At 52.0% G+C, this 25540-nt stretch overlaps 12 protein-coding genes across 12 annotated transcripts; 7 read left to right on the forward strand and 5 right to left on the reverse strand.

The window, feature by feature from the left end:
• Nucleotides 1-1991: 1991 nt before the first annotated feature.
• N7515_009284 (class I SAM-dependent methyltransferase) lies at nt 1992-3170 on the forward strand (the record flags this gene model as incomplete). Its single annotated transcript, XM_056670028.1, has 1 exon — nt 1992-3170. One exon carries the CDS (start codon nt 1992-1994, stop codon nt 3168-3170), a length of 1179 nt encoding a protein of 392 aa, XP_056517827.1.
• Nucleotides 3171-3933: 763 nt separating this feature from the next.
• On the forward strand, nt 3934-5445 carry erg8 (phosphomevalonate kinase; the record flags this gene model as incomplete). Its single annotated transcript, XM_056670029.1, has 2 exons — nt 3934-4271; nt 4338-5445. The coding sequence occupies 2 exons, from the start codon at nt 3934-3936 to the stop codon at nt 5443-5445; spliced, it is 1446 nt and encodes a 481-aa protein (XP_056517828.1).
• A 1087-nt stretch (nt 5446-6532) lies between these two features.
• On the forward strand, nt 6533-7492 carry N7515_009286 (uncharacterized protein; the record flags this gene model as incomplete). Its single annotated transcript, XM_056670030.1, has 3 exons — nt 6533-7109; nt 7193-7276; nt 7335-7492. The coding sequence occupies 3 exons, from the start codon at nt 6533-6535 to the stop codon at nt 7490-7492; spliced, it is 819 nt and encodes a 272-aa protein (XP_056517829.1).
• Nucleotides 7493-8547: 1055 nt separating this feature from the next.
• On the reverse strand, nt 8548-9292 carry N7515_009287 (proteasome maturation protein; the record flags this gene model as incomplete). Its single annotated transcript, XM_056670031.1, has 3 exons — nt 8548-8615; nt 8715-9147; nt 9290-9292. 3 exons carry the CDS (start codon nt 9290-9292, stop codon nt 8548-8550), a joined length of 504 nt encoding a protein of 167 aa, XP_056517830.1.
• A 340-nt stretch (nt 9293-9632) lies between these two features.
• On the forward strand, nt 9633-10425 carry N7515_009288 (mitochondrial 37S ribosomal protein uS12m; the record flags this gene model as incomplete). The annotated part of the gene is made up of 3 exons (XM_056670032.1): nt 9633-10074; nt 10180-10280; nt 10360-10425. The coding sequence occupies 3 exons, from the start codon at nt 9633-9635 to the stop codon at nt 10423-10425; spliced, it is 609 nt and encodes a 202-aa protein (XP_056517831.1).
• A 1033-nt stretch (nt 10426-11458) lies between these two features.
• On the reverse strand, nt 11459-12515 carry N7515_009289 (uncharacterized protein; the record flags this gene model as incomplete). The annotated part of the gene is made up of 4 exons (XM_056670033.1): nt 11459-11521; nt 11572-11967; nt 12021-12075; nt 12133-12515. 4 exons carry the CDS (start codon nt 12513-12515, stop codon nt 11459-11461), a joined length of 897 nt encoding a protein of 298 aa, XP_056517832.1.
• A 656-nt stretch (nt 12516-13171) lies between these two features.
• On the reverse strand, nt 13172-14493 carry N7515_009290 (glycosyltransferase family 15 protein; the record flags this gene model as incomplete). The annotated part of the gene is made up of 4 exons (XM_056670034.1): nt 13172-13239; nt 13290-13578; nt 13630-14391; nt 14446-14493. The coding sequence occupies 4 exons, from the start codon at nt 14491-14493 to the stop codon at nt 13172-13174; spliced, it is 1167 nt and encodes a 388-aa protein (XP_056517833.1).
• Nucleotides 14494-15234: 741 nt separating this feature from the next.
• On the forward strand, nt 15235-17813 carry N7515_009291 (deadenylation-dependent mRNA-decapping factor PAT1; the record flags this gene model as incomplete). The annotated part of the gene is made up of 4 exons (XM_056670035.1): nt 15235-15362; nt 15417-16595; nt 16624-17631; nt 17690-17813. The coding sequence occupies 4 exons, from the start codon at nt 15235-15237 to the stop codon at nt 17811-17813; spliced, it is 2439 nt and encodes an 812-aa protein (XP_056517834.1).
• Nucleotides 17814-18684: 871 nt separating this feature from the next.
• On the forward strand, nt 18685-19980 carry N7515_009292 (NAD-dependent epimerase/dehydratase family protein; the record flags this gene model as incomplete). Its single annotated transcript, XM_056670036.1, has 4 exons — nt 18685-18713; nt 18764-18998; nt 19064-19520; nt 19586-19980. The coding sequence occupies 4 exons, from the start codon at nt 18685-18687 to the stop codon at nt 19978-19980; spliced, it is 1116 nt and encodes a 371-aa protein (XP_056517835.1).
• Nucleotides 19981-20156: 176 nt separating this feature from the next.
• On the reverse strand, nt 20157-21505 carry N7515_009293 (putative oxidoreductase; the record flags this gene model as incomplete). The annotated part of the gene is made up of 2 exons (XM_056670037.1): nt 20157-21254; nt 21329-21505. 2 exons carry the CDS (start codon nt 21503-21505, stop codon nt 20157-20159), a joined length of 1275 nt encoding a protein of 424 aa, XP_056517836.1.
• Nucleotides 21506-21701: 196 nt separating this feature from the next.
• Nucleotides 21702-22494, forward strand: N7515_009294 (putative G-patch domain protein; the record flags this gene model as incomplete). The annotated part of the gene is made up of 2 exons (XM_056670038.1): nt 21702-22018; nt 22056-22494. The coding sequence occupies 2 exons, from the start codon at nt 21702-21704 to the stop codon at nt 22492-22494; spliced, it is 756 nt and encodes a 251-aa protein (XP_056517837.1).
• A 514-nt stretch (nt 22495-23008) lies between these two features.
• Nucleotides 23009-25332, reverse strand: N7515_009295 (Sec1 family protein; the record flags this gene model as incomplete). Its single annotated transcript, XM_056670039.1, has 7 exons — nt 23009-24008; nt 24066-24536; nt 24597-24786; nt 24849-24995; nt 25052-25139; nt 25200-25237; nt 25299-25332. 7 exons carry the CDS (start codon nt 25330-25332, stop codon nt 23009-23011), a joined length of 1968 nt encoding a protein of 655 aa, XP_056517838.1.
• Between the last annotated feature and the right edge of the window lie 208 nt (nt 25333-25540).

A 25540-nucleotide genomic window follows, 5' to 3' on the forward strand; every position in this document is an offset into this window, starting at 1 on the left:
GCGGTGTTGCCCAATGCACCTGTGGTCCTGCGGATTTGACCGCCACTGCTTCACATACGCCATTGCTGCAGTCGATGGAGACTAGCCTCGGAGCAAACATAGTTAAACGCGGCACCAACCCGGATCAGAGTGGAATTTGAAAAGAAATTTCGCTATTTCGCATAATGCGGAGAGCCGAGTCCCCGAGCACCAGAGCAGGAATCGTATATGGCGTGAAAGAGGCACATATGACAGAACTACAAAAGGAGGGGAGAGTCAACAAGGCTAGCGGGCTCAATTGATTTCTCTCCATCCTACTGTCTCGTTTTCCGCAATCGGCAATCCTGAACACGTAACAGAATGCCTAGCATTCCCGTCTCTCTGGCAATTGTGCTGCAACGCTTAATCAGTTGTGCTCTTTGTGGAGGAGGACGAACTGGACAAGTGTTTGGACTCCTGCTTTGTGCTGGAGTCGGTGTGGAGCGGCAGAACGCCCACCTGGTTTGCTATTTAGTCTCTCAGTTCGTAGGATAGAAATCCAACTCTCTTCGCTTCCTTTCTGGTCTCCATCTCAACATCTACTGATGGATCATGTATCGAAACAAGTTGTAATAGAAAACCAATAGAATCATTAAAAGCTCTAATCCCACTTCAAATGTAGAAAAGCTAGGTAGCACTTGAAGATGCTGATGGGTCTTATTCCGAAGTCTGCGATGCCAAGGACCTGTACATTTAGTTCGACATGGTCGCTAGCCCATGGACCGATTGAATAGCCGGTTTTATGTATGCTCCATGACATACCGGTGTCACTGCCAGCGATGTTGCTATGTATTTCCCCTGAGACGCTGGATGTGCAACGACCTCACCGTCAACATCCTCTCGCCGCAAAGGTCTACGGAGATAGGAGCATAATACTCAATCTGGCCTCCACGTGACCCGGCAATACGGAACAGGGTCTGTGTGGAGAATCTGAGTTTTCGCACGGGACGATCGAAGTGGGTCCCGAAAGCTATCAAGTTCCGTCATAACCTCTGAGGCTTGTCTCGTGCACGGGATGGGCATCGATTTTTCCAAGGTTCAACTTTGTCAGCTTATTCGGCTTAGAAATCATGAATCGAGATTCGACCAAATTGGAAATACTCCTCGAAGTCGCGTATTCGCTTTGCTTTTTGGCTTACAGCCTTATGAATGGGGCATTGGTTGACGTCACGTCTACTTTACGCTTAATGCTTAATGCTGAAAAATGTTGTGCGGCAAGAGCCGGAGGAAATGTCCGGTAAGATCTATTGGCGGTTAAGAAGAAGTCCAGTGAGGAATGGGCCGTGTCTGCAGAAGTACTGTGTACAGTAGACTGCGTATGTGTAATCCCATGGGGCCATGTGGGATGATCGACATGCGCAATGATGGTGGTTCGCTGCTTGTTATGTACTACAAACTGATATAGAATACAATGTACGATGTACAGTATCCAAACTATAAGAGTGGGCCTAGATCGTCGTTCTCATGACGATGGTCATTTCCTTAGGGACCCTACCCACGTCATCCGTGCCTGGCATATTGGTCTCGCATATAACGGCCTCCCTAATCTGCCGGCGGAGCTAGCGTTCGGAACCCGGGGATAGCGCGGAGGCCTTCCATAAAGTAATGGCAAAAGTGAAGCAGAAGCAGTTAGCAAGGATGTATGATTCTTGGTTATCCGAAGGAAAGAGCCCCATTCTTTGGGTCCTTGCCGTCTGATTCGAGCCACTGCCGGGATAGCCGGTACGAGCTTCCATGTCTGGTGAGAAAATCCACTCTGTGGTTACTAACCATACATCTTCCTTGACGAATGATTTCTCGTCTCGGGCCGTGGAGAAAAGGATTGTCTTCGCTCGCAGCGCAGTGCTTATAAATTGCGCTGGAGCCCCCCAGACTGCTGGTCAAAACATACCCACCCTCCAGCCTCCACCGACACCTAATATACCCATTTGTATATTACTGTGTAATAGTAGCTTGTACAAAGCTTTTACATCATGGTGGCACACACACTGGTCGAAACAGCACGCCATCCCGAACGCAGCGACCGAGGCTCAGAGAGCGATAGCTCGCTCGACGAGATCGCGCAAGAGAAACACAATGCGCTGGTAGCCACACTCGGTCATCATGGCAAGGACCTCGACAACTCAGCATCCCCGAAACGATGGAAGACCTTCTGGACCTCATTCCGACACCTGGCGCACCTGACACCGAAAGAGGTCGACGATTTCATGGCCTCATACGTTATCTATAACCTAGATTGGTCCGACGAGAAAAAAATGACAGAGGAGCTGGGTCCCAATTATCAAGAAAAAGTCGGCGCATGTCTGAAATCCTATTACGGAGTCCTGAACCACCTCTGCGCGCTCGGCGACGTCGAGAAAATGTACATCCCGCCCTGGATGCGACCCAAGACCAGCGTCCTGGACAACCAGCTCCTGTACGAGCGCTCAATTGCACACGACATCGGACTCACAAAGGGGAAAAAGGTGCTGGATCTGGGCTGTGGGCGCGGACGCGTCGCTGCCCACATGGCGCAATACACTGGCGCGCAAGTAACGGGCCTCAACATCGACCCGAACCAGGTGGAGCAAGCGACGACGTTCAATGCCGAGCGCGGACTCAACAATACCTTCATCACGCAGGACTTTAATGAGCTCCCGCTGCCATTCGCCGACGAAAGCTTCGACGCCTTCTATCAGATTCAGGCTTTGAGTTTGTGCAAGGACTTGCCGACGCTGTTCCGTGAGATCTTCCGCATTCTCAAGCCTGGCTCGATGATCTCCCTGCTCGATTGGGTCAGCTTGCCTGCTTATGAACCTAGTAATCCGGAGCACGCGGAGCTCATGCGTCGCGTGAAGCCGCTCATTGGCGCCGTCGGTACACCCACGCCGGAGAGTCTCGAGGCGGCACTTAGGGAGGCTGGGTTTGAGGTTGTGCGGTCGCAAAATGCTAGTATCGATGGTCTTCAGGCTCCGCTTATCGATACCGTCGATGTATATTTCCGGACCCTGCGACAGGCTATCCTTGCTCTGGTCAAGGTGCATGTGCTGCCGCGTCACTTCAAGACTTTGATTAATCGTCTGTGTCTTGATGGTCAGGCTTTTGTCAAGATGGATCGCATGCGTCTGGCCACGACAAGTTATAGCATCATTGCGCAGAAACCGATGGCTTAGGCTTGATGGAGCAAGGTTTCTGACCAGCTTCACTCGAGATGTGAAGTTGTCTGTTTCGACAATGGAGCGGGTGCCTTCATGTTTTGTGGTGGTTGAGTCGAACCTTATGTGAGGATGTGTCACAAGCCCTTTGTGACCTCAACCCCGCCATTGTCGCCTCTCTCTCGGGTCATTCCACTGGAATCTTCACATATCAACACATATCAACACATTACGTTCCCTGAACATTCGCAGTCAAGAGAAAAAAGATTTTGGATATTGGAAGGGGGTTTGGACATATCATCGGGTGTTTGTTTTTCCTTTCTAGAGGAGTTTGTGTGGCGCGATGGCGTTTCATGGCATTTGCATTTACAAATACTTCTATACTTCATGATAATATACATATGCCTCGAAATATCAAAGCCTCATACTGTCATACACGTACTGTAGTTACCCAAGGAGACCAGGTTAGTTTTATGCTGTGCGACATGAAGTCCACACTAGTCCCCATTAGGATAATTCCATACACCCCGCGGATAATTAGGAAGATTGTCTGTTTGTCTGTTTTGAGCTGCATCTGCATGGCATAAGCCAACACATTCAAGAAGGTTCCAATTTCCAAGGTTATCTGCTTCGCTTTGCGCTATTGACCCGCCCCTTCCCCCCCGTGACCCAGGGGAAACTCTCGACAATCTCCAACCTCCCCCCCCCCCCCCCCCCCCCGTTGTGCCCGGCCCTTTTTCTTCCCCACAAACATTCGATCTCCAATACACCCATACCCTCCATGTCTCCTTTACCAACTTCCGTCACGGCACTGTCCGCGCCGGGCAAGGTCCTCCTAACCGGTGGTTATCTGGTGCTCGATCGCAGCTACACGGGTACCGTATTTGCGCTCGATGCCCGCATCCATGTTATCGTCCAACAACTGAGGAGGGGTCACCGCCGCGGGACGTCGGTGTCTGGACCGGTTGGCGAGGCATCGTCTGGGTCCGGCGCTGAGGCCAAGAATGCGGAGGATACAATTGTTGTGCGATCCCCCCAATTTGTCGATGCGATCTGGGAATATGGTGTGGAGCGCTGCGGGGAAGGTGGTGGTGTCAAGGTTATCCAGAAAGGCGATGGGTATGCTTTGCTGTATCTACCCTTGGCGCGAAAACCCATGACTGACTAATATTCTCCCTTATTTAGCCCGCGCAACCCGTTTGTCGAGACCTCCCTTAGCTATGCATTGACCTACATCAGCTATGTGGCCGACTCCAAGGACTTTGGCTCCTTGTCCGTTACCATCATGGCTGATAGTGACTACTACTCCGAAACGGCTACTTCTAAGGGCCCGGCAACGTACGGACGGAGTGGGCGCTTTGTGAATTTCGGAGTTCCTCTCTTTGAAGCCCATAAGACGGGATTGGGCTCTTCGGCTGCGCTGGTCACTGCCCTCGTGTCCGCTTTGGTCATTCACCGCACCATGCAGCCCGAGGATCTGGGTGCTGGACGCGACAAACTCCACAATCTCGCTCAGGCAGCCCACTGCGCAGCACAGGGCAAGGTCGGATCTGGATTCGACGTTGCGAGCGCAGTCTATGGTTCCTGTCTCTACCGACGCTTCTCGCCTTCAATTCTGGAGTCCCTTGGCGATGTAGGCTCGGCTGGTTTCGAGGAGCGCTTGTTCCCCATTGTGGAGGACTCCGACCCCAAGCACCCATGGGACACCGAGTGCGTCGACTTCGGCATGCAGCTGCCCCGTGGTATGCAGCTGGTGCTGTGCGATGTGGACTGTGGCTCCCAGACACCGTCGATGGTCAAGAAGGTCCTTGAGTGGCGAAAGAACAACCGCCAGGAAGCGGATACTCTTTGGGCTAACCTCCAGAACAACAACGAGCGACTGCGTCAGGAGCTCAAGCGCCAGGCTCAACATCCTGGTGCTAATCCCGATCGTGACTTCTCTGATATTCGCGCTCTGATTCTGCGGACGCGTCAGTTTATTCGCACGCTGACCCGCTTGACGGGTGTCCCCATCGAACCGAGTGTCCAGACCGAGCTCTTAGACAGTGTCTCAGAGATCGAGGGTGTTATTGGCGGAGTTGTCCCCGGGGCTGGAGGATACGATGCCATCGCGCTCCTCATTCGCGATGATGAGGCTGTAATTGCGCGCCTGAGAGAGCACCTTGCGAATTACACGAGCTCCGTGGAGGACGACTTTGGAGGCAAGATCGGCAATGTGCGACTGTTAGGTGTGCGGCACGGATCTGAAGGCGCAAAGAACGAAATGCTGGAGCAGTATGCCGGCTGGGTTTAAGTTGATCTGCTCTTGTGGGGTTAAAACACGCTCAACCCCTTCCCATGGCCATGACTTGTCAACAACGTGTGTCGGCTACCAGCCTCCTCCCTTATTGAATCCTGGGCTGGGCCCTCCAGCAATATACACAGGCTTGTAGGAGAATTAATTGCGCGAATCACGTCTGAGACATCGGCGACTTCGGATGGATTCATTCCATCTTTTTCCTATCCCATGCGCTATATCAATACCCTATCTGCATACACCCATTCCACCTTCAGACTCCTCCCCTGCATATGCACGAGTCTCATGCCTGGAGGGTTACCCGTTCTCACGCCGATGTCAGAACGGCCCTCTCGTGTGTGTGACATGCTTGTTTGCAGTTTCAAACCACTGGATTGAGCGAGGTAATGAATTATGGCCCAGTACTCGAGTCTTTCGGCTCCATGGTACCTTATGAAAGATGAATATTTATATAGAATTAATCCACCAGCTTCCACATGGAGAAATTTCCTCTCTATCTTGTCATGAGATCTGGTTGTAGTACAGAGCTACACATGTGGAGAAAGTGACCTGTCTCTTCATGCAACTATCCAGAGATGTACCCACAGTAAGTAGCATACAAGCTTGATCTTTTCTTCGCTTAGGAATAGTTCCCCAAGTCGCCAATTGATAGTTAGTTTCTGGTTAATTAACTAACTTAGCCCGGTTTGTTTTTCTTTTTTTTTTGTCTAAAAAATAGGGGAAAGATTTGGAAGAATTGCGCAGTTTCAAGCAGGGTTAATTGGCTTCTCACCACGCCTGCCGATCCCCTATTGCCTTTCACCTTTCCTTCCTCTTCAACCTTCAACCTCGATATACCAACCTGGAGTAATCGTCCATTGTACAGCAGATTTCATTCACTTGTTGAGGCATTATTGCGCCTCCCGCTGAGATCGACTCCTCATAAGAAGCGATCGGTCCTCTCCTTTGACCTTCTCCACCCCATTCCAGCTACCTCAATCCATTCTCCAAAACCACCGTCGAATAGCGCCCCTTTTTGCAACCGGGGAAGAAGAAAAAGCGCAGTCAATTTTGCCAACTGCAAACCGGGGGACATCCCAACATCATGTCCTCAACAGACAAACCGGAGTCCGGGGCAAACGCCAAAGATATCGATCCCCAACCCCCGACCAGCACATCCCCGCAGGAACAACAGACCTCAGCGCCAACAGCAGAGCTTCCAGCCAAGCCAGACCCTATCGCCGATACATCCATCCCATCCATCGAGCCGCTGGACCGGACTGCCGCGACCCAGACCCAGATCCACCCCGCAACTGGCCTCGGTGGCGAAACCGATCCCGCCCCCGTGATACCGACAACGACCTCCACTCCTCCGCCTGCCACCGACAACGCATCAGTCGCGCTGGCCCAAAGCAATACACCGGCCCCAATGGATACAGACGAGCCCAAGACTGCGCCCGATACGTCGGTCGAGCGCTCCGATGACGGCTCGGGGAAGGAAGTCGAGGAGGATGTCGGTCCGTCATTGATGATTACGTTGCTGTTGACGACAGGGTCGCGGCATCCGTTTACCATCGATGGGAAATACCTCAGGAAGCGATCGGTTAATGTAGAGAACTCTGATCCGTTCTTGATGAGCGTCTATACGCTTAAGGAGTTGATCTGGCGCGAATGGCGATCTGGTAAGGCTTGTCTTTCAACATCCGTAATGGAGTGGATGTGATTCGCTGGGGAATATAAGAATGGCGTTGCTAACTCGAGGCAGATTGGGAACCTCGTCCTTCGTCACCGAGTTCTATCCGTCTTATCTCGTTCGGGAAGTTGTTGGATGATAAATCGCCTGTTTCTGGTACGTTATTGTTGCGGCAAGAACTAGGTATAAAGGCCTGTGCTAACGGATCGAGCAGATTCCAAGTTCAGCAAGGAACACCCGAATGTCGTGCACATGACCGTCAAACCCCAAGAAGTCGTCGACGAGGAAGATGCGAAGGGAGCCAAGGCACAATATAGCCGAGAGAATGAGGCCAGTGAGCGCAGTCCTGGATGTCGCTGCGTCATCCTATAGTCTTGCTGCGCAATGCGCCCTTTTCAAGAGTGGGAACCTGCTCCACGCATGTTGTCTTCCTGTTTATTGCTTCTGTTTCTCCCGCCTACACATCCCTCATCCATATGCCTATGTCATTGCAGCGATTCGTCTAATCCTGCCTGGACGCAGGATCAACATTTATGTCCCCGATCGAGCTTGGCGAGCTTGGCTCCCTGTTGTCGTTTGAACATGTGCCCCGGAGTCGGCGTTTGGACTTTTCTTTCTGAGTGAACATCCATCCTGGAATCATGATAACTCGACGTGTCATGTCTCCTCCCCCGAGTCTCTCTGCCTTTGGCCTTTCCTTTCCCTCTCTACCCCACAATACGAGTCACGATCCCTGTTTTCATGGATAATCCATGAACGCTTCGTGTCTTGTCTACGGGGCTCTTCTCAATGGTTCGAACGGAGATCCATATCTATTCCTTGCTTTCCTGGCATTGCTGTCACCATTATTCATTCCTCTTGCTGCCCTTCCGACTTCCCGATTTTCGAAATATACCCCCTTCCAATCCGACTTTCCTTTCTGATTCAGCAATTTCTCATTATCCCCAGGATTCGTGTACTTACGATCTGGCACCTTTTTTTCATTGTCTCTTGTTTGAGTCCTTCCTTTACATTTCCATCCCCGCTTGGGGTCAGTCGTAGTGTACAGGGCGTTTGAGGAGTTGGCCTCTTTCCTTGTCACATATTGAATAACTTCCATAGTGCATACATGTTCCAGTCTTGGTATTTGTAGCATACTAAGTCGTACCTAGGTGTTGGGTAGATAGCTGTTCAGTCGTCACAATACAGACAGACGTACGACATTATGGGGAATTCTTCTGTCAAAGTAGTTGGTAGAAATATGGATTGATTCAATATATGGAAGGATACTGTACTATCCATCCCAACGATAGACAGATAGACAGACATCCCGCAATGCATCAAACCCATTCATCTACACTCTATCGACGACATGAGATAGGAGTATGAGGGACATAAGTAGAATAGCAGGAGAGCAACGAAACACAAAAACACATCATCCATCGGATTCAGAAATCCATCTTGAGCCTCTTCTCCATCTCATCATGGAAAGAAGGCGGCTCACGAAGATCATCACCTGCAAAACAAATACCAGTTAGCCAAAATCTCAAACACATTCCCATTTCCCCCTGAATCCAGCTCGAAGAGGAGAAGGAAGTCCAGAACATGTACATACCATGATAAATATCCTCCCACTGAACCTCCGTATCCCTCCCCCCAATACAAAGAATATCCTCATGAACATTCCCACCGCGCACACCACCCAGCACAGCCGGTCTGAAAGTTCCATCCCGCACAATCTTCAGCTCCATACCACGACGCACCGGCTCCGCAATCCCATACGCCCGACGCAAACCCTCCATCTTCATCGATTCCTGCGTCGCGCGCCACGACATCAGGCGGGCTTCGAGCGGGTGTGTCGATGACGGGACATCGCTGCCGATGTTTGTCGACGAGGCGGTTGCGCTGGCGGGCAAAGTGAGCTTGTTGCGGAGCGTATCGGGTAGGCCGGGGGCTGAGGGGGCGCCCTTTGAGGGGGGGCCTTGTTGGCGGGTTGTGAGGTTGGTGGTTTGGGTTGCGTTGCCGCTTTGGGGGATGAAGCGGAGGGACTGGGTTTTTTGTTAGTTTTGTTTTTTTTTTTGGTTTTTGGAGTAGGGACGGGAATAGATGGGTGGTTTTGTTTCTCTCTAGCTGAAATGGGTTTCCAGTAGATGTCTTATGTGATATGAAGGGTCTAGCTTGATAACGTACCATGATGACGGAATGAGGGTGGATTCTTTGCGTTCGACTCGAAACGGATTGCACAGAGGAAATGTTCGTTCGAAGCTCGAGATAATAAGGAAGAAAGAAAGGCAAGAAGCGTTGGAAAAAGGGAAGGCTGAGGATGGGAAATGACACCGCCGATGTCCCAGGCAGAGTAAAGGTGCTCGCGTCCAGCTCCTCCGGAACCGCAAAGAACCCAAACCCGCAATTCGGCGTCGATAACATCACGTGCCGGACAAACCAATCCAAGAAGTCCGGATTCCCCAATTCTCGACCTACAAGCCAAAAAAAAAAGGACAATCCCCGACTCCAACCACAACACAAAACAAAAATGTCCCAGTTACTCTCCCCAATCGCCCTACGGGCCCTCCGGACCCTTGTTAGCCGTCCAGCACTCTCAACCCCCCTCCGCCGAACCCTCGCAACCAAAACCATCACAGCAGCGCCCATCACCTCGCGCTTCAACTTCCGCCCCGTCTTCCGCACAGCCGCTACCGGCTTCTCCTCAGGCTTTGCAAAGTCTACGGCCACGCGCCAGTTCTCCAGCTCACCGATCATCCGCGCAACGTACAACCAGGTCCGTCGCGGGATCCGGACTGGACAGAAGGCTCGGAGGGGTGGGTCTCCGGCACTGAAGAATACGCCGGGTCTGAAGGGTGTTTGTCTTAAGACTGGTATTACGAAGCCTAAGAAGCCGAATTCGGGCGAGAGGAAGGTTGCCAGAGTAAGGTTGAGTTCGGGGAAGGTTATTACTGCTTATATTCCTGGTGAAGGTGAGTTTTTGCATTGGATTTGATTTTTGGCATTGGGGGTTGTTTTCAGTGCCTGGGGTTTCTCAATGGGAATCAGTGATGGTTTGGCTAATTGGGTTCTTGCAGGCCACAATATCCAGCAACATAGTGTTGTTCAGGTTCGCGGTGGACGTGCTCAGGATTGTCCAGGTGTGAAGTATACGCTTGTTCGTGGTGCGATGGATTTGGTATGTTTTCCTTTTTGTTTATGTTATATACCTGTTTACTGGGTATGTCTTTTGAGGCTGGGACTGACTTTGGCTTTAGGGTGGTGTTGGAAGTCGTATGACGAGTCGCTCGAAGTATGGCACGAAGAAGCCGAAGACTAACTAAGGTGGATTGGATGGACAGGTTGGTTTTGGTTGACCTGTTTGTGTGATTGTACATTTTTTGGGCTTGGATCTGCTATTCTCTAGAGATCGTTTCATCGGGCTATTGTTTTGGGATTCGAGTTGCTCTTCGCATGGGCCACTCTTTCTGTTCGTATATGCATGTAACACTACTGATTGCGACTGTTTATTATCATGTTTATCTTTCGAGGCTCGTCTTTCCCAGTATTTCCATGTTCATGAACCTCTCTAAATTATAGAAGTGTTGCCGGGAAGGGCATTTGACTCCAGATGTATGCAATGAAACAAATATGTCATGGCGTATGGATCAGTATATATCCAGGAGTATCCTTTGCTGGGAAGGACTGTCTGACTGTCTTGACGGGACACTCAGCACAAAACCTAGAACTAAGTGTAACATTGTGGGTTTGCTTCCATTCCATCTTGGTTGACGGATTCGATGGGTGGTTTCACCTCAGCAGTTGGCACGGTTGGATGATCTAATGGGCTCAAAGTCGTAGCTCGTCCACTCTAGTGGCTGGTTGGATGTTCCGTGATTGGACGCGCGCAGGGTTCCATCTGGAGCTGAAGTTCCCTGGGCGTTCTTTCAGATGGTCCTCAATGTCTTCTTGGTCCATTCGTGCTAAATGTCATCCTGAAAACAGACATACAACCCTTTCGCAAATGATATTCCTGGACTTATCCTGATGCATACGCCGGGATTGTCAAATGGAGTCGAAGCATCTTCAATGCGGTTTTGCTTGCCACCTCTCCCAGGACATTTGATAATTCCACCTGCGCAATTTTGAGGTACTGGGGGGTTTGACATTGTTCCAGCTGGTCAATCCGTTCACGAGTTTGTCAACGACAAGGGCCTAGGTGAGATAATTGATACGGTGTTGGAACTTGTCGGTACATCGTATTTGACGAACAAGTGTGGTCGATCACACAAAACAGTATTAGGTGATAATGTAATTGTCTTCACTCACTGGAAATATTAGTTCACTCTTGGTTTCCCATTCCCTGTTCTTGGCAGTCTAAGCCGGTTGCTGCTTCACCTTGCTGTCTGTCGTGAACTTGAGACTAGCAGTGAAAGGCGACTGACTGGGAGCAGATTGCTGATGTTCGTGCTGCCATCTTGCGATAATACTGAACCGGCTGTCTCCCCTAGATTCCTTATGAGCTTTTCAATCGTTTCTCCCCTCCCACTTGCATGCAAGATGTTTCCAATTGCTGCATGGAACTCCAAATGAGCGGCTCCAGGGAGATCAATGCGCGAGTGTTGATTTGTAAATGATACCAGCCTGTCCCTTGGCAATGCAAGTTCGCAGAGAGTTGAGAGGCGCGGGAAAGTTTTGATGCGGTATTGATGAGGGGTCGAAGTGGCCTCAAGAACAAAGTGGAAGCGACCGAACCCGCCATGGAAGGCATTGAGCATCATCATAATATTATCCTCGCGATTCACAGCTTCGGATGGCATATCAAATGTAGACAGGAGACTCGGAAAGTAGCGGAAAATCTGTGTCCATATCTCAGAGATTCGGCGCTGTTCATCATCAGTGTCAAAGCTCCCAAGAGCAAAAAGGATAATGTGGACACCGTGTAAGATTCCTCTTGGTTGGTCGCGAGGGAAATTGTGTTCAGAGCTCCAATGCTTGGTGATGGTGCATTGGTAGCCGTCTCTTTTCAAACAGTTCCGGTGAAGGCGTACTTGCTTGTTTCGAGTCGCTGTGTCGAGGTCTTCGACCGAATCTTCAAAAATGAGGCGAGGGTACCGGGGAGATGGGGTGATGGCGGGGTCTTGCCGCCCTTGGATAGCAACGGCCGCAACAGGTCTGTATCGATGCTGTTGGCAAGCTGCCGGAATTCGTCGTTGTCGTTGCAGCCGCGCACATCATCAGATAGATTCACCTGCCCCTCGAGGGGGAAGTAGGTAAAACAGATCTCAAGGAACCTTTTTGTGTCGTCAGTATGATCTTCGGGATCTGACTGGTAGCTTGCAAGCGCGGCATCGAGGGATAATTTGGCCTCGGCAAAGGTAGGGAATCCAGTTGATGAAACAGCAGGGCTGAGAATCTCATCCGACTCCGACATTACAAGAGGCTAGAAAGAGGGCACAAAAGTACTGGGCCTGCGAAAGTCAATACTGGCTCGAATGGAATGACATGAAAGAGTAAAAGGAAACGAGTCGGCGGTACATAACGTTCAACCCTAACCCTTTCTGTCCACCTAGTTAGAGCTATTAGAAATTACGTCACAGAATAAACAGAATTATATAGGAGTGTTATCTTAGTATAGGACCAAGCGTGAACTAACACAGATATCTTCGACATATCTTACTGTGTACGTAGAGAAACCTATTGAAGTGGGAAGAGCGCGAACGTGGTCTGACTCGCAGACAGGACGATGGGAGGACTGCAGCTCAGGAGACAGTAGCAGGGACGTCCTGACACCTACTGGGAACTGATGGGAATCATATTGAAAGACTGTTCATAAGACAAGAGATGTGTTGTTCTGTGTGGGTGTGCGCCTCTTAAGGAGGATTGGCGGTGAACGTAACGCATGACGCCTGATCCATCGCTTCTGAAGGTGGCGCAGTTCTCCCACTACACTATGTAGTTCTGTCGATGCCGCGCAAAATGGGTGACACTGTCCTCCCGCGCGGCGCTTTGTATCCAGAGGACAACCGACCCGCGCATTGTCGCTGAAAGGAAACGCTCCGGGCGTTACAGCTAGAAGGACATGGAAAATCAGTCGTACTTCACATCCCATCCGTTCGGCTTCTGCATTTTGTTGATGTCGAACCACTTCTTGGTACCTATATCACAGTTAGTTGGCTCGCTGGGCATTCCCACGTCATAAACTTACAGGAATAATCCTTCCAGTCGAAGTTATCTTTCGGTTGGCAAGAGCATCTCAAGTCCAGCCGCTTCTGTTCATCAGTAGGACAATGCGTGAATGGGACATGGTAGTAGGCGATCTCGTCCCAGAAGTGAACTTCCTCTTTCTTCAACATCAGGGAGGCAGCGATGGAGTGAACAGGTGCGTCACCCCATCGCTCATAGAAGAAACCGCCGTCCTTGTCCAAAGATGTGAAATAGTCAATGTAGGCATCAGATCGCAGCCACTCTAAACTGCCAATCTCAAAGTTTGACCACTAGCAGCAAAGTTAGCGTCGAGGCTTGATCAAATCCCATAGGTAACTTACGAAGTGGCAGTTGTTGTAGGTTTCTCCGCCGTCATTGCTGATGAACTCCATGGCATTTCCCTCGGTGACATACTCGGGGTGATTGCCGGTGAATTTCTTCACGCTATCCCACAGGGTAGGAATAGTCGCAACATACTCGTACAGACTGAGGACAAAGCTGTACTTCTTGTTGTTCTCCTTCATGAACCGGAACGGATCGGAGTCAATATCGCAGAAGAGCTCGACGCTGGGCTCGACGCGCCAGTAGTACTCGTAGTTCATCATGAGCGGGTGGCGGAAGAAGAAGCCAGACTCATAACGGCACATATGACGATAGCTCTCCGAACCGCCGTAGATGATCTTCTTGCGATCCATCTCTTCGCGCGCATCTTTGGCCTTGTCCTTATCGATCCACTCTGGGTACGACCAGTGTTCCTCCGGGATGACACCATAATGAGTCTTGCCTGACACCAGCGCAGTAGTCAATTTCTTGAACTCCTCGTCGAACTCGTGGTCGTTCAGGAAGACCCAGTCATAGTTGTAGTTGCGGTTGAAACGATCTTCAATAGTGCGGATGGACTTGACCATGTCCCACAGGTCGGAATTGCGCGCCAGGGTCACAAAGGTGGCATTGACGCGTGCGCCTTGTTGCGTAACATTTGTTTGCGGTTTTTGCGATTTTACTGAGTCGTAGGTGGGCGGGGGTTTAGTTGCAGGGGATGTTAAGCTGGTGGTCGGGATTGGAATGGAGGATCGGGAGAAGAGGAAGAAGACCACCAATGCCTGGCCATCGTTAGCGACGGGGATTCACGAACGGCGATGAGATCAAATACTTACCGCGAAGGCAAAGACCAGGTAGCGCGAATATCGAACAGAGACAGACATGACGATGTGGGGGGGGAGGATGATTTCCCGTTACGAGTGGCAAGGCAACAACAGAGGTTAGACCAACGTGCCAATATGGAGAATTAAAAAGCGAGCGACATGAATCCCAAATGAGATAGAAGAAAGTGATAGATACCCCCGAAAGATGAAGGTTGCTTTACACAGTAGGGGTGATGGAAAGATAAGTGAAAAATGGAGCCGCGGTGCTAGACAATGACAGCCGCTTTCAGCCACTTTTGTGTCAGCCGATTTGAGACATTCCACTGCTCAAGCCTCAGGGGATACGAGTCGGGATGTATTTTTATCTCTGGACTTGGGGTCCGGAGTACGTACTTGTCATCATTCGATCTCGTCAAATCCAGTTTCTCTAATGATCGAGTGCATGGATTCTCCTCTTTCATTGTCTCAATGTAACATGGTAGTTAGTTAACTGTGTCTTTATTGTCATCCCACATTGTTGTCTACCTTATTGTACCACGTAGATTCTTACACAGTAAAGCCTTGAATAATTCATTCAGTAGATAGTCTCCTCCTTTAAAGCCTACTCCCGATCTCGATCCCTACGCATCCCCAAAGGTGCATTGGCGATCGACACTGTGGCTTGGCAAAAGAATACCATTTCTGCCTGAGGCGTCCGCACTCCAGAACTTCCCGAACATCGATCGCACCTTTCCTCAACGTCCCCCCCACCAAGCTATTTACCTCCCCACCTGTTTCCCATCTTCCTCATCGCAGCCAAAGATGTCTTTCTTTGGCTTCGAGACTAAACTACCCAGGGACCGCGATGGTTCAGGGAGTAAGGGATTCTTCGAAACTTCAGATCCCTTTGCGGACATCGCTCGAGCCCATGCGCTGGAGGATGACGACGTGTGAGCTTATCTCGATTGGCCCGGAAATTGGACATTGTATTGAATTTAATATAGGATTGACTTCGAGGATACCTACGATGGTCTTGGAGACCAGCTTCCCGACGACCAGGACGAGTTCAACGATGACACGTTTGGCGCAGGTGGCGCCGATACTTCGGTTGGAAGGGACTTCGATTTCTTTGGAAAGACCGCCCAGGTTTCCGATGTTATTGGCGAGGAACAGGTTCGATACAGCCTGCAGAATCCCAATTCTGCTCGCGTCGCTCCCCAGCCCGCCGCTCCAGCCGTTCAGCCGGCTGCCTCGAAGACGAAACGCTCAGGCTATGAGAAGTACTCGGACCCAGGGTATATTCCCGACTTGCAAGCCAAGTCCAGTGTCTGGGGTGTCTCGCAGAAGAAGCCCGAGCCCGTCGCTGCTGCCCCAGCTGCGTCTACTGCCAGCCGGAAAATGATGAGCTTGGAAGAGGTGGAGGCACAAATGCGCCAGCAAGGCCATAATACCTCGACCCCCGCTGCAGAAGCGTTCATGCGATCTATGGTGGATTCGCAGTATCCTCAACCTCAGCATCTCCAGACCCTCCCTGATGGGTTCCCCCCGGTTCCCCCTGAGTTCCTGCATGCACAGATAAAACAAGGCCACCTACCGCCGGGTATGCCACACCCACCGCCTGGTATGCCAGAGCTTTATGGTGGCCCTGGACCTATGCCACCCGGTGTGCCTCTGCATATGATGCAGAACGCCAACCTTCCCCCGCAAAGCATGCCGCCTGCTGGTCCCCGCCATGTCGGTCCTCCTCAGGCCCAGCGCCCTCAGCAGCCCCAGCTGCCTCATCTCCCCCAGCAACAGCAAGTGCCCTTGCCTAACCGGACCTCCGCCAACGGGATTCCGGTGATCACCAACCCACAGCAGCTCAGGGACCTCACCGAAGAGCAGCGTAATGCTTACTTGGTGGAGGATGCCAAGCGTGCGAAGCGCAATCACAAGATTTTCCTTTTGTCCAGAGGCAATGGTCTGATGACACCACAGGATAAGAACTTCATTACTCGTATCCAATTGCAACAGCTGGTAGCAGCTGCTGGAAACGTTGCCGACTCGGATCCGGAGGCTGTGTTGGCGGAGGACTTCTACTACCAGGTCTACAGCCAGATTCGGGGAGCCCCACGTCAGCACCCCCCACCAACCCCTGGGCCACTTCGCCCAGACCTATCTGTTTCAGACGGGCAACAGGCTCGGTGGGCATCGCCGAGGCCATTTCCAGAGTGCCGACAACCACATGCAGCGAATGCAGCAGCAGGTTCAGCGGGCTGTGGAAGCCGCCAAGGCCAAGCCCAAGAACAAGCAACTCATCATTGAAGGCAGCTTGGGCAAGATCTCATTCAGCAATGCCAAGGCGCCCAAGCCGATGCTGAACATCAAGCGTCCCGATAGCTCAGAGGGACCCAAGCCTAAAAAGCAGTCGGATCTCAGTCTCAGTGACCGAAAGTCAATTCTTACTAACCTGGAGGGCGTTTACAGCTCTTTGATGGCAATGGAAGATATGGAGCGCACGATGCCACCGCCTCCCGAGGAGGGCGACGCCGAGGCGATCCAAGTACACATGGAATGGAGACAGAAGCTTCACTCCCTCAACCAGAAGTTGTGGCGCTCATTGAAGGTGATGGAGCCAATCGTGCCCAACTCGACGACACCACACCCCTTCATCGCATTCTTGTCATACCCCAAGGGCAAGAAGGCCATCCCTCGCATCTTCCGCCACATTGATCAGGAACAGCGTGTCACCATCCTCACTATGATTGTTGTTCATCTGGATAGCTTGGACGTGGTTCGCCTCGCCCAGCCCGTGCCGGGTGAGGCCCAGCCGTCGCTTGGTGTGCGTGAAGCGATTGACCTCTTCTCCCTGGCTGTCATGCCTTGTCTTCTGGGATACGTGAACGAAGCGCCCTTCAACATTATCATTGGTCTTTTGGGCTTGGTCATCAACCAAACCCATGTGCAGACAGTGGCTCGCACCAAGGTTGGTCTGGGCATTTTAACCATGTTGCTCAGTCGTGCCGAGATTGTTAAGGAGGCTGGCCAGGCTTCCGAGCACGATTGGCAGCAGTGGGTGCAGAAGTTCAATATCCTTTTCGATACCTTGGAGCTCGGTCTGAACGACATCTTCCCCGGAACGATTAGCTCGGGCGACGACATGTATGTGTGGCAGTTCCTTGCCGCCGTGGGCATTGGTGCCAGCCCCGAACAGCAGCAGCGCCTGGTCATTGCCGTCAAGTGAGTTCCTCGTCTAGCCCCAATGATATCACTAATAAAGCTAATATTCAATTTGCAGGGATCGTGTCATGGAGACTGTGAGCTACAGCAAGACGCTCCCTGCCGACATGGGCAGTCAGCGTCTGAGCAATGTCAACTTGTTCATGCGGGCCATTGGTCTGGACGTTGAGCTTCTGGGTTAAGGTCGTAGCCAGTTATTTTTTGGCCTATCTTCCTTACAATTTGGGGCTATTTACCCCTTTCGGCGCGCTGGCTATCACTGCCGCCACACTGTGGTCGTGTCCGCGTCTGACCTCGCGTCTCAAAGACTTGAATCAGTCCCGATACTTTGAGTATCCATGAGTGGTCTCAAGTATGACACGGACGTTGCTGAAAACGCAACTTGTCCTCTAGGGCGATCTACCATCTACGCGAAGGGGATACGGGACCCTGATCATGCCAAAACTCCGGTTGTATTTTTGCCCTAACCGGTCTCTTTTTCTTTTCAATACCAATTTCACTTCTTTTTTTCTTTTTCTTCATTTTGTCCCAATTCAACATCAACAGTGTAAAGATACTCCATGCCAAGAAATTTCCGGGGACGGCCTGGACCCTTGAGGAATGCAGGCCCCCTTGCTGTCTCCGGGACATTTTTGACAGCCACGAGGATCTGAACGACACGGTCTTTTTGGTTGCAGACAGTTTCAGGAGATATGCATCTGCTTTTGCATATCTTGCCCGTTTTTAGAAATCCAGTGGATTCGTGTTTATTTCACCGCTACAATGGTCGCAACTCGCATACATAATGCTCCGAACATCAATTGACCTGATCTTACAGAAGGAAATAGGGGATGAAGAGGCGAGAGGCAAGAGACTGCGACAATTGTAATTGCGAGACAAATCCAAGTTGAAAACCAATTTACCAAATGTTGATCGCCTGGGCCGCGTCATAAATCTGGTGAGAGATAAATGCCCCCACCACCTCCAATTTCCCCTTAAAAGCTGCCCCTCGTCCGCTTTCTACTCCGTACTCTCCACCCCATCTTTTCTTTAGCCTTCATTCATTATACCATCATGCCTTCTGGTTCAGTTCTTGTTGCTGGGTAAGCAATCGCAATGGTCTTCAATTGTAATCACAACTGACAACCCGCAGTGGCACGGGCTACATTGGCTCGTTCACCACCCTCGCCCTTCTGGAGGCTGGCTACAAGGTTGTTGTCGCTGACAACCTTTACAACTCTTCGCCCGAAGTCCTCAACCGTATTGAGCTGATCTGCGGCAAGAAGGCTGAGTTCATCCAGCTCGATGTCACCGAGGAGGGTGCCTTCGACAAGGTGTTCGAGGCCCACCCCGACATTGACAGCGTTATCCACTTCGCTGCCCTGAAGGTATGTATCACACAATTGCGCATTCCCGAAGTCTACAACCAGTAACTAATGCAATTACCCCTCAGGCTGTTGGCGAGTCCGGCGAGAAGCCCCTCGACTACTACCTTGTCAATGTTTACGGCACCATCAACCTGCTGCGCTCCATGGTCAAGCACAACGTCACCAACATCGTCTTCTCCAGCTCCGCCACCGTCTACGGCGATGCCACCCGCTTCCCCAACATGATCCCCATCCCCGAGGACTGCCCTCTCGGCCCCACCAACCCCTACGGCAACACCAAGTTCGCCGTCGAGACCGCCATCACCGACGTGATCAATGCCCAGCGCAACAACGCCACCAAGGCCGGTAACGAGGCCGAGGCTAAGAAGTGGAACGGCGCTCTGCTCCGCTACTTCAACCCCGCCGGTGCCCACCCCAGCGGTATCATGGGCGAGGACCCCCAGGGTGTCCCCTACAACCTCCTCCCTCTGCTCGCACAGGTCGCCACCGGCAAGCGCGAGAAGCTGATGGTCTTCGGTGACGGTAAGACTTCCCCTCAGACTGCACTTTTTTTCCCTGAAACTTTCCCAAGCTAATACAATGCACAGACTACGCCTCCCATGACGGCACCGCCATCCGTGACTACATCCACATCCTGGACCTGGCAGACGGCCACCTCAAGGCCCTCAACTACCTGCGCGCCAACAACCCCGGTGTTCGCGCCTGGAACCTGGGTACCGGTAAGGGAAGCACCGTCTACGAGATGATCCGTGCCTTCTCCACTGCTGTCGGCAAGGACCAGCCTTACGAGGTTGCTCCCCGTCGTGCTGGTGATGTTCTCAACCTCACTGCCAACCCTACCCGCGCCAACACCGAGCTCGGCTGGCAGGCGGAGCGTACCCTGGAGCAGGCTTGCGAGGATCTCTGGCTCTGGACTAAGAATAACCCCCAGGGTTACCGCCAGCAGCCCCCTGCTGAGCTGCTTGCTCAGCTTAAGAAGTAAATTGCTTGTCTGAGTTCATAAAGGGGACTTGCCTCTGTTAATATAGAAGAGCTAGTTGGTAAAATACATGAAACGAATTTCCTTTTTTGTGATGCTTGTCTCTTATCACAGTGAGATACGTCGTAGTCTATTCGATAGTTATATGGATATCATGCATACCCACACAGGTATATGCATCACTTATTACCCTTCCGACTCCTCCTCGACCCATCAGCTTTCCCCCTTTTCGATCCCGCATCCTCTCTCTCCTTCTTCGTCTTCTCAGCCTCAGCCTTCTGCTTCTCAACCTCCTTCTCCTTCTTCTCCAAAGCCCTAATAACAGCACTCTCCTTCTCAGCCTCCTCAACCATCTTCTCACTAAACTCCCAAAGCTTCTTCCCAACCTCATCATTCCTCACATCCGTCCTTGCATAATCCATCTCCCGACACTCCTTAACCAACCACCCACCCTCACCACGCCCATACTTCTGCTCCATAGCCGCATACAAGAAACTCTGCGCACCGCCCACAGGCGACTTAAACAGCAGCCACCAGACCGGCCAAGTAACCAAATAAACCGCCAGACCCCACAACGAACCGCCCGTCAACCAGCGCCGCATACCGGGCGTCCGCGCCAAGCCTGGATCAACCACAATAACCCTCGTGCAAGGCGGCAGACCGTCGGGCCGTTTGTACGCGTTCAAATGGCGCTGGAAGGAATGTGCGAAGATCGTCAGTGCAAGCTTGCTGAGCGCGTATACGCCCTTCGGTCGCGCGTACAGCGCAGGGCTAGTATCCGTGCGCTTGGAGATAACCGTCTGCTTCCCGCGTTTCACGATATCCAGTTTACTGAAGTCCGCGCCAATGTAGCTGGAGCAGGTGGCGAAGATGACGCGGACGTCGCGGTGGGCGGGCTGGGCGCGTAGGGCTGGACTGAGGATGCTGAGGAGGTGGAAGTTGGCTAGGTAGTTTACTTGCCATTCTGGGTCTATGCCGTCTGTGGTCAGGGGTCGGGAACTAGAGGGCTCGATTGTTCCGCCGGCGAGGATGATGCTGTCTAGACGGCGGGGAGGAATATTGTCGATCCATTTTGTGGCGAAGGTGCGGATGGAGTGCAGAGATGAGAGGTCCACTTGTTCGGCGTAGATTAGTTGGTTGTTTGTGCTTGTGCGTAGGTCGTCGATGTATTCCGAGAGGAAGAGGTCGGACGGCGGTTGGCGGGTTAGCAGGATGACTTGGGCGCCGCGCGTTGCGAGTTCGCGGACTACTTCTGCTCCTATTCCTGATGTGCCGCCCTAGTTTGTTTTAGTTAGATTTTGCTCAATTGATTGGTTGCGGGGATGGAGAGGCTGTAGGGGGGTATAAGTACCGTCACCATGATCACTTTGGACCGCATCATCCGCTCCGAGCCATTGCGGGCTCCTTCGAAGTAGTACTTCAACGCGGCGAGTACTAGCACCCATGGTGCTACGCGGAGGATTTCCCACGCATACGGGATGGACGAGACACCCTCCCTGAGACCTTGGGCAATGATTGGGATGGGCATAGCTGATTGAGATGAGCTGTGTGGCTCTTCCAAGGTTGGAAGGGCTATTTTCCTCCACGTAGACGGAGCCCTGGTTATCTCTTATCTTATCGCCACCGTAAATCCGCTCCGCCCTCGACATTCTTCCTTCCTACGTTCTCAGACCTTCGTTCTCTCTTCAAAACCCTTCTGCAAGCCCTGGTATGCATATGCAATCATGGCCTCCGATGAAGAAGACTACTACCTCCCCCCGGAGCAAGTCCGCCCCTTCACCTCGGGAGTCCGTCGCAAACGCGTACAATTCGTTCGCTCCTCCGATCTAGACACAACCACCGCAACCCCAACCCCGTCTTCCTCCTCCGGAACCAGCATCGCGGACAAATACCTCTCTATCGTAATGAAACAAGCCCCAAGTACATCACCGAGTACACCAACCCAGCGACCCCCATCACCCACCATCCGCACCCAGTCCGCCCCACCCACAGACACAACAGTCGCCTCTCCCCCAGCATCTGCGTCACAGCCGGACTCCGTGTTTTGCGAAATCTGTAACCTCCCCCTAGAACCACAGCCAGAACCCGCAACAGCAGACACTACAACCGCTACAATACAAAAACCCCGCCCCCACGAAGCATCCCTCGCCCACCAACTCTGCCTCACCCACTCCCACCCCCCCCTCCCACTTGGACCGCACGCGCGCCGGTCTGCGGTATCTATCCACCTACGGCTGGGATCCAGATAGCAGGCTCGGACTCGGTGCAGCGGGTCGAGAGGGGATTCGAGAACCGATTAAGCCGCGCGTCAAGCACGATACGGCTGGTCTGGGCACTGGGCTTGATGCGGATGGGGATCGGTTGCCGGCTAGGGCGCCGCCGAAGCCGAAGGTGCAGAAGCTTAATGCTAAGCAGGTGCGGAATCGGGTTGCGGAGGAGAGGAGGAGGGCGGAGAGGTTGAGGAAGGTTTTTTATCAGAGTGATGAGGTTTTGAGGTATCTTGGGGAGGGGGTTTAGTTTGGATTGTTGTTTGAAGTGGGAGGATGGTTTTTTTATGAGTGTTTGTGGCGATGATACCCTTGATTATTTTATAGCTTGCATGACTGGGATTTGTTATTAGTTGAGTGCTTGGTTTGGATTGTATGTGCTTGCACTAGATACTGTCAAATGAACTAAACGTCCAGATTTGAACCTGGCTTAGAATGTAGTGCAGAGAAAAGATTCCCGGTTCAAGTCTTGGACTTGTTTCAGGGAGAAATCGAAAATCGCTGAGAGTAGCGCCTTGAATGCTTGGGACCAGACCAGACCAAAAGAGACACAACGAGGAAAAGAATGGTATCACAAAAGCACTGGATGGAGACCTTGGACACGGCAAGACCAGACTAAAGAAACAGAAACAGACGAAGCTAGAAGAACCGATACTTCTTCTTTTCCTTCTCCTTCTTTTCTTTGTCTTTCTTATCAGGCTTTCCGCTGCCCGATGAGTTGCGGCTGCTCGCGCTCCCATTCGGGCTGATCGACATGCCAGCCATCAGTGCTTCCGGCGGGGCCGGGGGTTGAGGTGCGCCGTTGAGACCGGTTTCTTCTTCTGGGGATGCGGAGTTGGGGCTGGAGGGGCCTCACGTTCGAAGAGGTGGGCTGGGGCGGTAGGTTTTGGGCGCTCAGAGGGGAGATTGAGACGCCGCCTGTCTACGCTGAGGTCTCCAACTTGGCGGAGGAAGAGCTCTGGAGTCAACATGTGCGTTGTGGCGAGGTAGACGTCCCTGTTGTAGGCTGCTGAGACTTCGTAACAGGATCGTGACTCGCCGTAGGTGGCGCCACCAGCCATGAAAACGATAATGCGCTGGCGAGGCTGATCCACGGATCTTGTGCGTGCCCAGGTTGGTTTGGCGCTGCGCAGAGACGCCTGCTGTGACTGCATCTCTTGCGCGGCTAGAGCGCTGTCCGCCTCGGTGTGTGGGCGTGTGAAGGGGAAAATGGTTGGGTCTAATGTACCCTGGAGTTGGTCTTCCAGCATCTGCTTGACTGCCAACTCATACCGGCTTAGGCTGAGCTCTTCTGATTCGGGGGGTGGGTTCCGCTTGTTGAAGATAGATTGCGCCGATGGTTTATCGTCCTTGAGAGGCTTCTCCACACGCACGCCGAGGAGCTCAAGGTTGGCAATCACTGCGCCGTCTTTCGGTGGGAGGCCAGCGTGCGCCATGAGTTTTCGAATGTCTCCACCCAGCAGTCCATTGCGGTAAATGATGTATAGAAGTAGCAGTCTAAGCCGATCCTGGGGTATGACCGCCTCATCATCGAGGAGCTGGACAAGTTGCGCGGCTAGGTTCTTTGCCTTTTTGTAGTTCTCATCAAGACCCGTGGCGAAGGACTGCTCGTTGGAGCTTACTTCCAAGAGCTTACGGGATTGGAAGTAGTTCATACACTCCTGAGCCATGTTGAGGTGCAGCGTATAGGCATTTTTACCCTCTTGGAATTCTGTCAGTCCACCCAACATATCCTTAATGGTGTTCACGCTGTGCTTGTCAACCCTAGCGCCTGAAGTTAGCGGTTCGATTCGAGTATTGAGGAGGGTTTGCTCAGCTTACTCGTTCGCAAACTGAGGATTTGCTGCTCGGAATTTGGCAAAGTCTTCGCCTAGTTTCCCAAGAACATCCTTCATATGCATATGGCGATAGGCCACCCAAACCCGATCATTCTCTCCTATTTCCATCTCCTTGACTTCCTGGTTGGGGCTGCCTTCATTGACAACAGTTTTGTAGACAACCTTGTCACCCTCATTTATGGGAAGAAGATCGTGGACCATGGCCTGATAAGTGAACTCGTGAAGGAGGGGCGCGAGTACGTCCATGGAACGGTCGACTACGAGCAATACACCTCGTGGGCGATTTGTTTGTGGTGGGAAGTCGCGCTGGTACTGCGCGAATTGGTCCATCTCGCTTTGGATAAAACGTGCTAGGTGAGAGCACATCACTCCAGCCTCGTGGTTTGGAGACCGGGGACGGTAGTACCGAATTATGGGGTATTCACCCAGCGAAGCGCATAGAGAGACGACCTTGCTTCCAAGTCAGCAAGCAAGCTTCAATGCATTTTGAAGGGCCTTCACCTTTTGAGCTAACTCTTCCAAGTGGCCTCGAATTAAATTATTGCAACCGGGGTGGTAGAGTGTTGGAAAGCTCCACGGATCTCGGAATGTGATCAGGCGTGACTCTCGGGGGTAGAAGTTGATGTTCATGACATGGAAGTCCGCAATGCGCTCGCGCGCCATTTGAGATCGGTCGATCCGCGCTTTTTGCTGCGGATCAAGGACTATAAGCTGTGTGAGCGAAATGACGTCGCAAACTCCTGGTGTTCGCGGACAGCCCACTAACATGAAGTCCACACCAAGTAGGCCTTTCTGTATCGGCCCACCTCGAAATCTGCCATCAAACAATCGACAACGTAGGACTCCGGCGACAAGATGTACAGCGCGTCCATATCCTGATTGGGCGGCCGGCGATGTTCGAGTTGCTCGACGTCTGTAGTGTGGCATTGTTCAGTGTTGCTCAATTCGCAAAGCGCAAGGCTGGCTCACTAGAGACATTAAGATTGAGGATTTCATCCTCTTTCACAGCACCGTTGACCAATCTCTTGCTGTTTTCATCAACTACCAAGACTTTCCACTATTAGGGGATGCCGTCAGTATCCGATGTAGAGGGGTTGATCGGGGGAATCGGGCTCACCTCCTGGCCGCCGGCATTGCGAATGGTATTCAGTATAACTATTATAAAGATTTCGCGGTCAGCCAGTGTTCTTGCAAAGAGTAGGGAGAGGTCACCGACTGTCGCGTTGGATGTTGATTATTGAGGAGCCCATGCTAGCGGGCAGCCCACAATCCGGGGCTTCAGGATGAGCGACTAGGGCAAATAGAAGAATAAACGACCAAGTGGAAGAGTGGCAATGAGTTGGTTAGCGAAAGATCCAGTATCGCAGTGAGTGAGTAGTTAGGTGGCCGTCTGAGGTATATGAAGGAGATGTTGTTCCCCACCATTGGAGCTCAGGGAAGTGGATCTGGTCGATAAGC

Source organism: Penicillium bovifimosum (genome assembly GCF_028826915.1).
Source record: "Penicillium bovifimosum strain IBT 22155 chromosome Unknown utg000007l_segment0_segment0, whole genome shotgun sequence".
NCBI lineage: Eukaryota > Fungi > Ascomycota > Eurotiomycetes > Eurotiales > Aspergillaceae > Penicillium > Penicillium bovifimosum.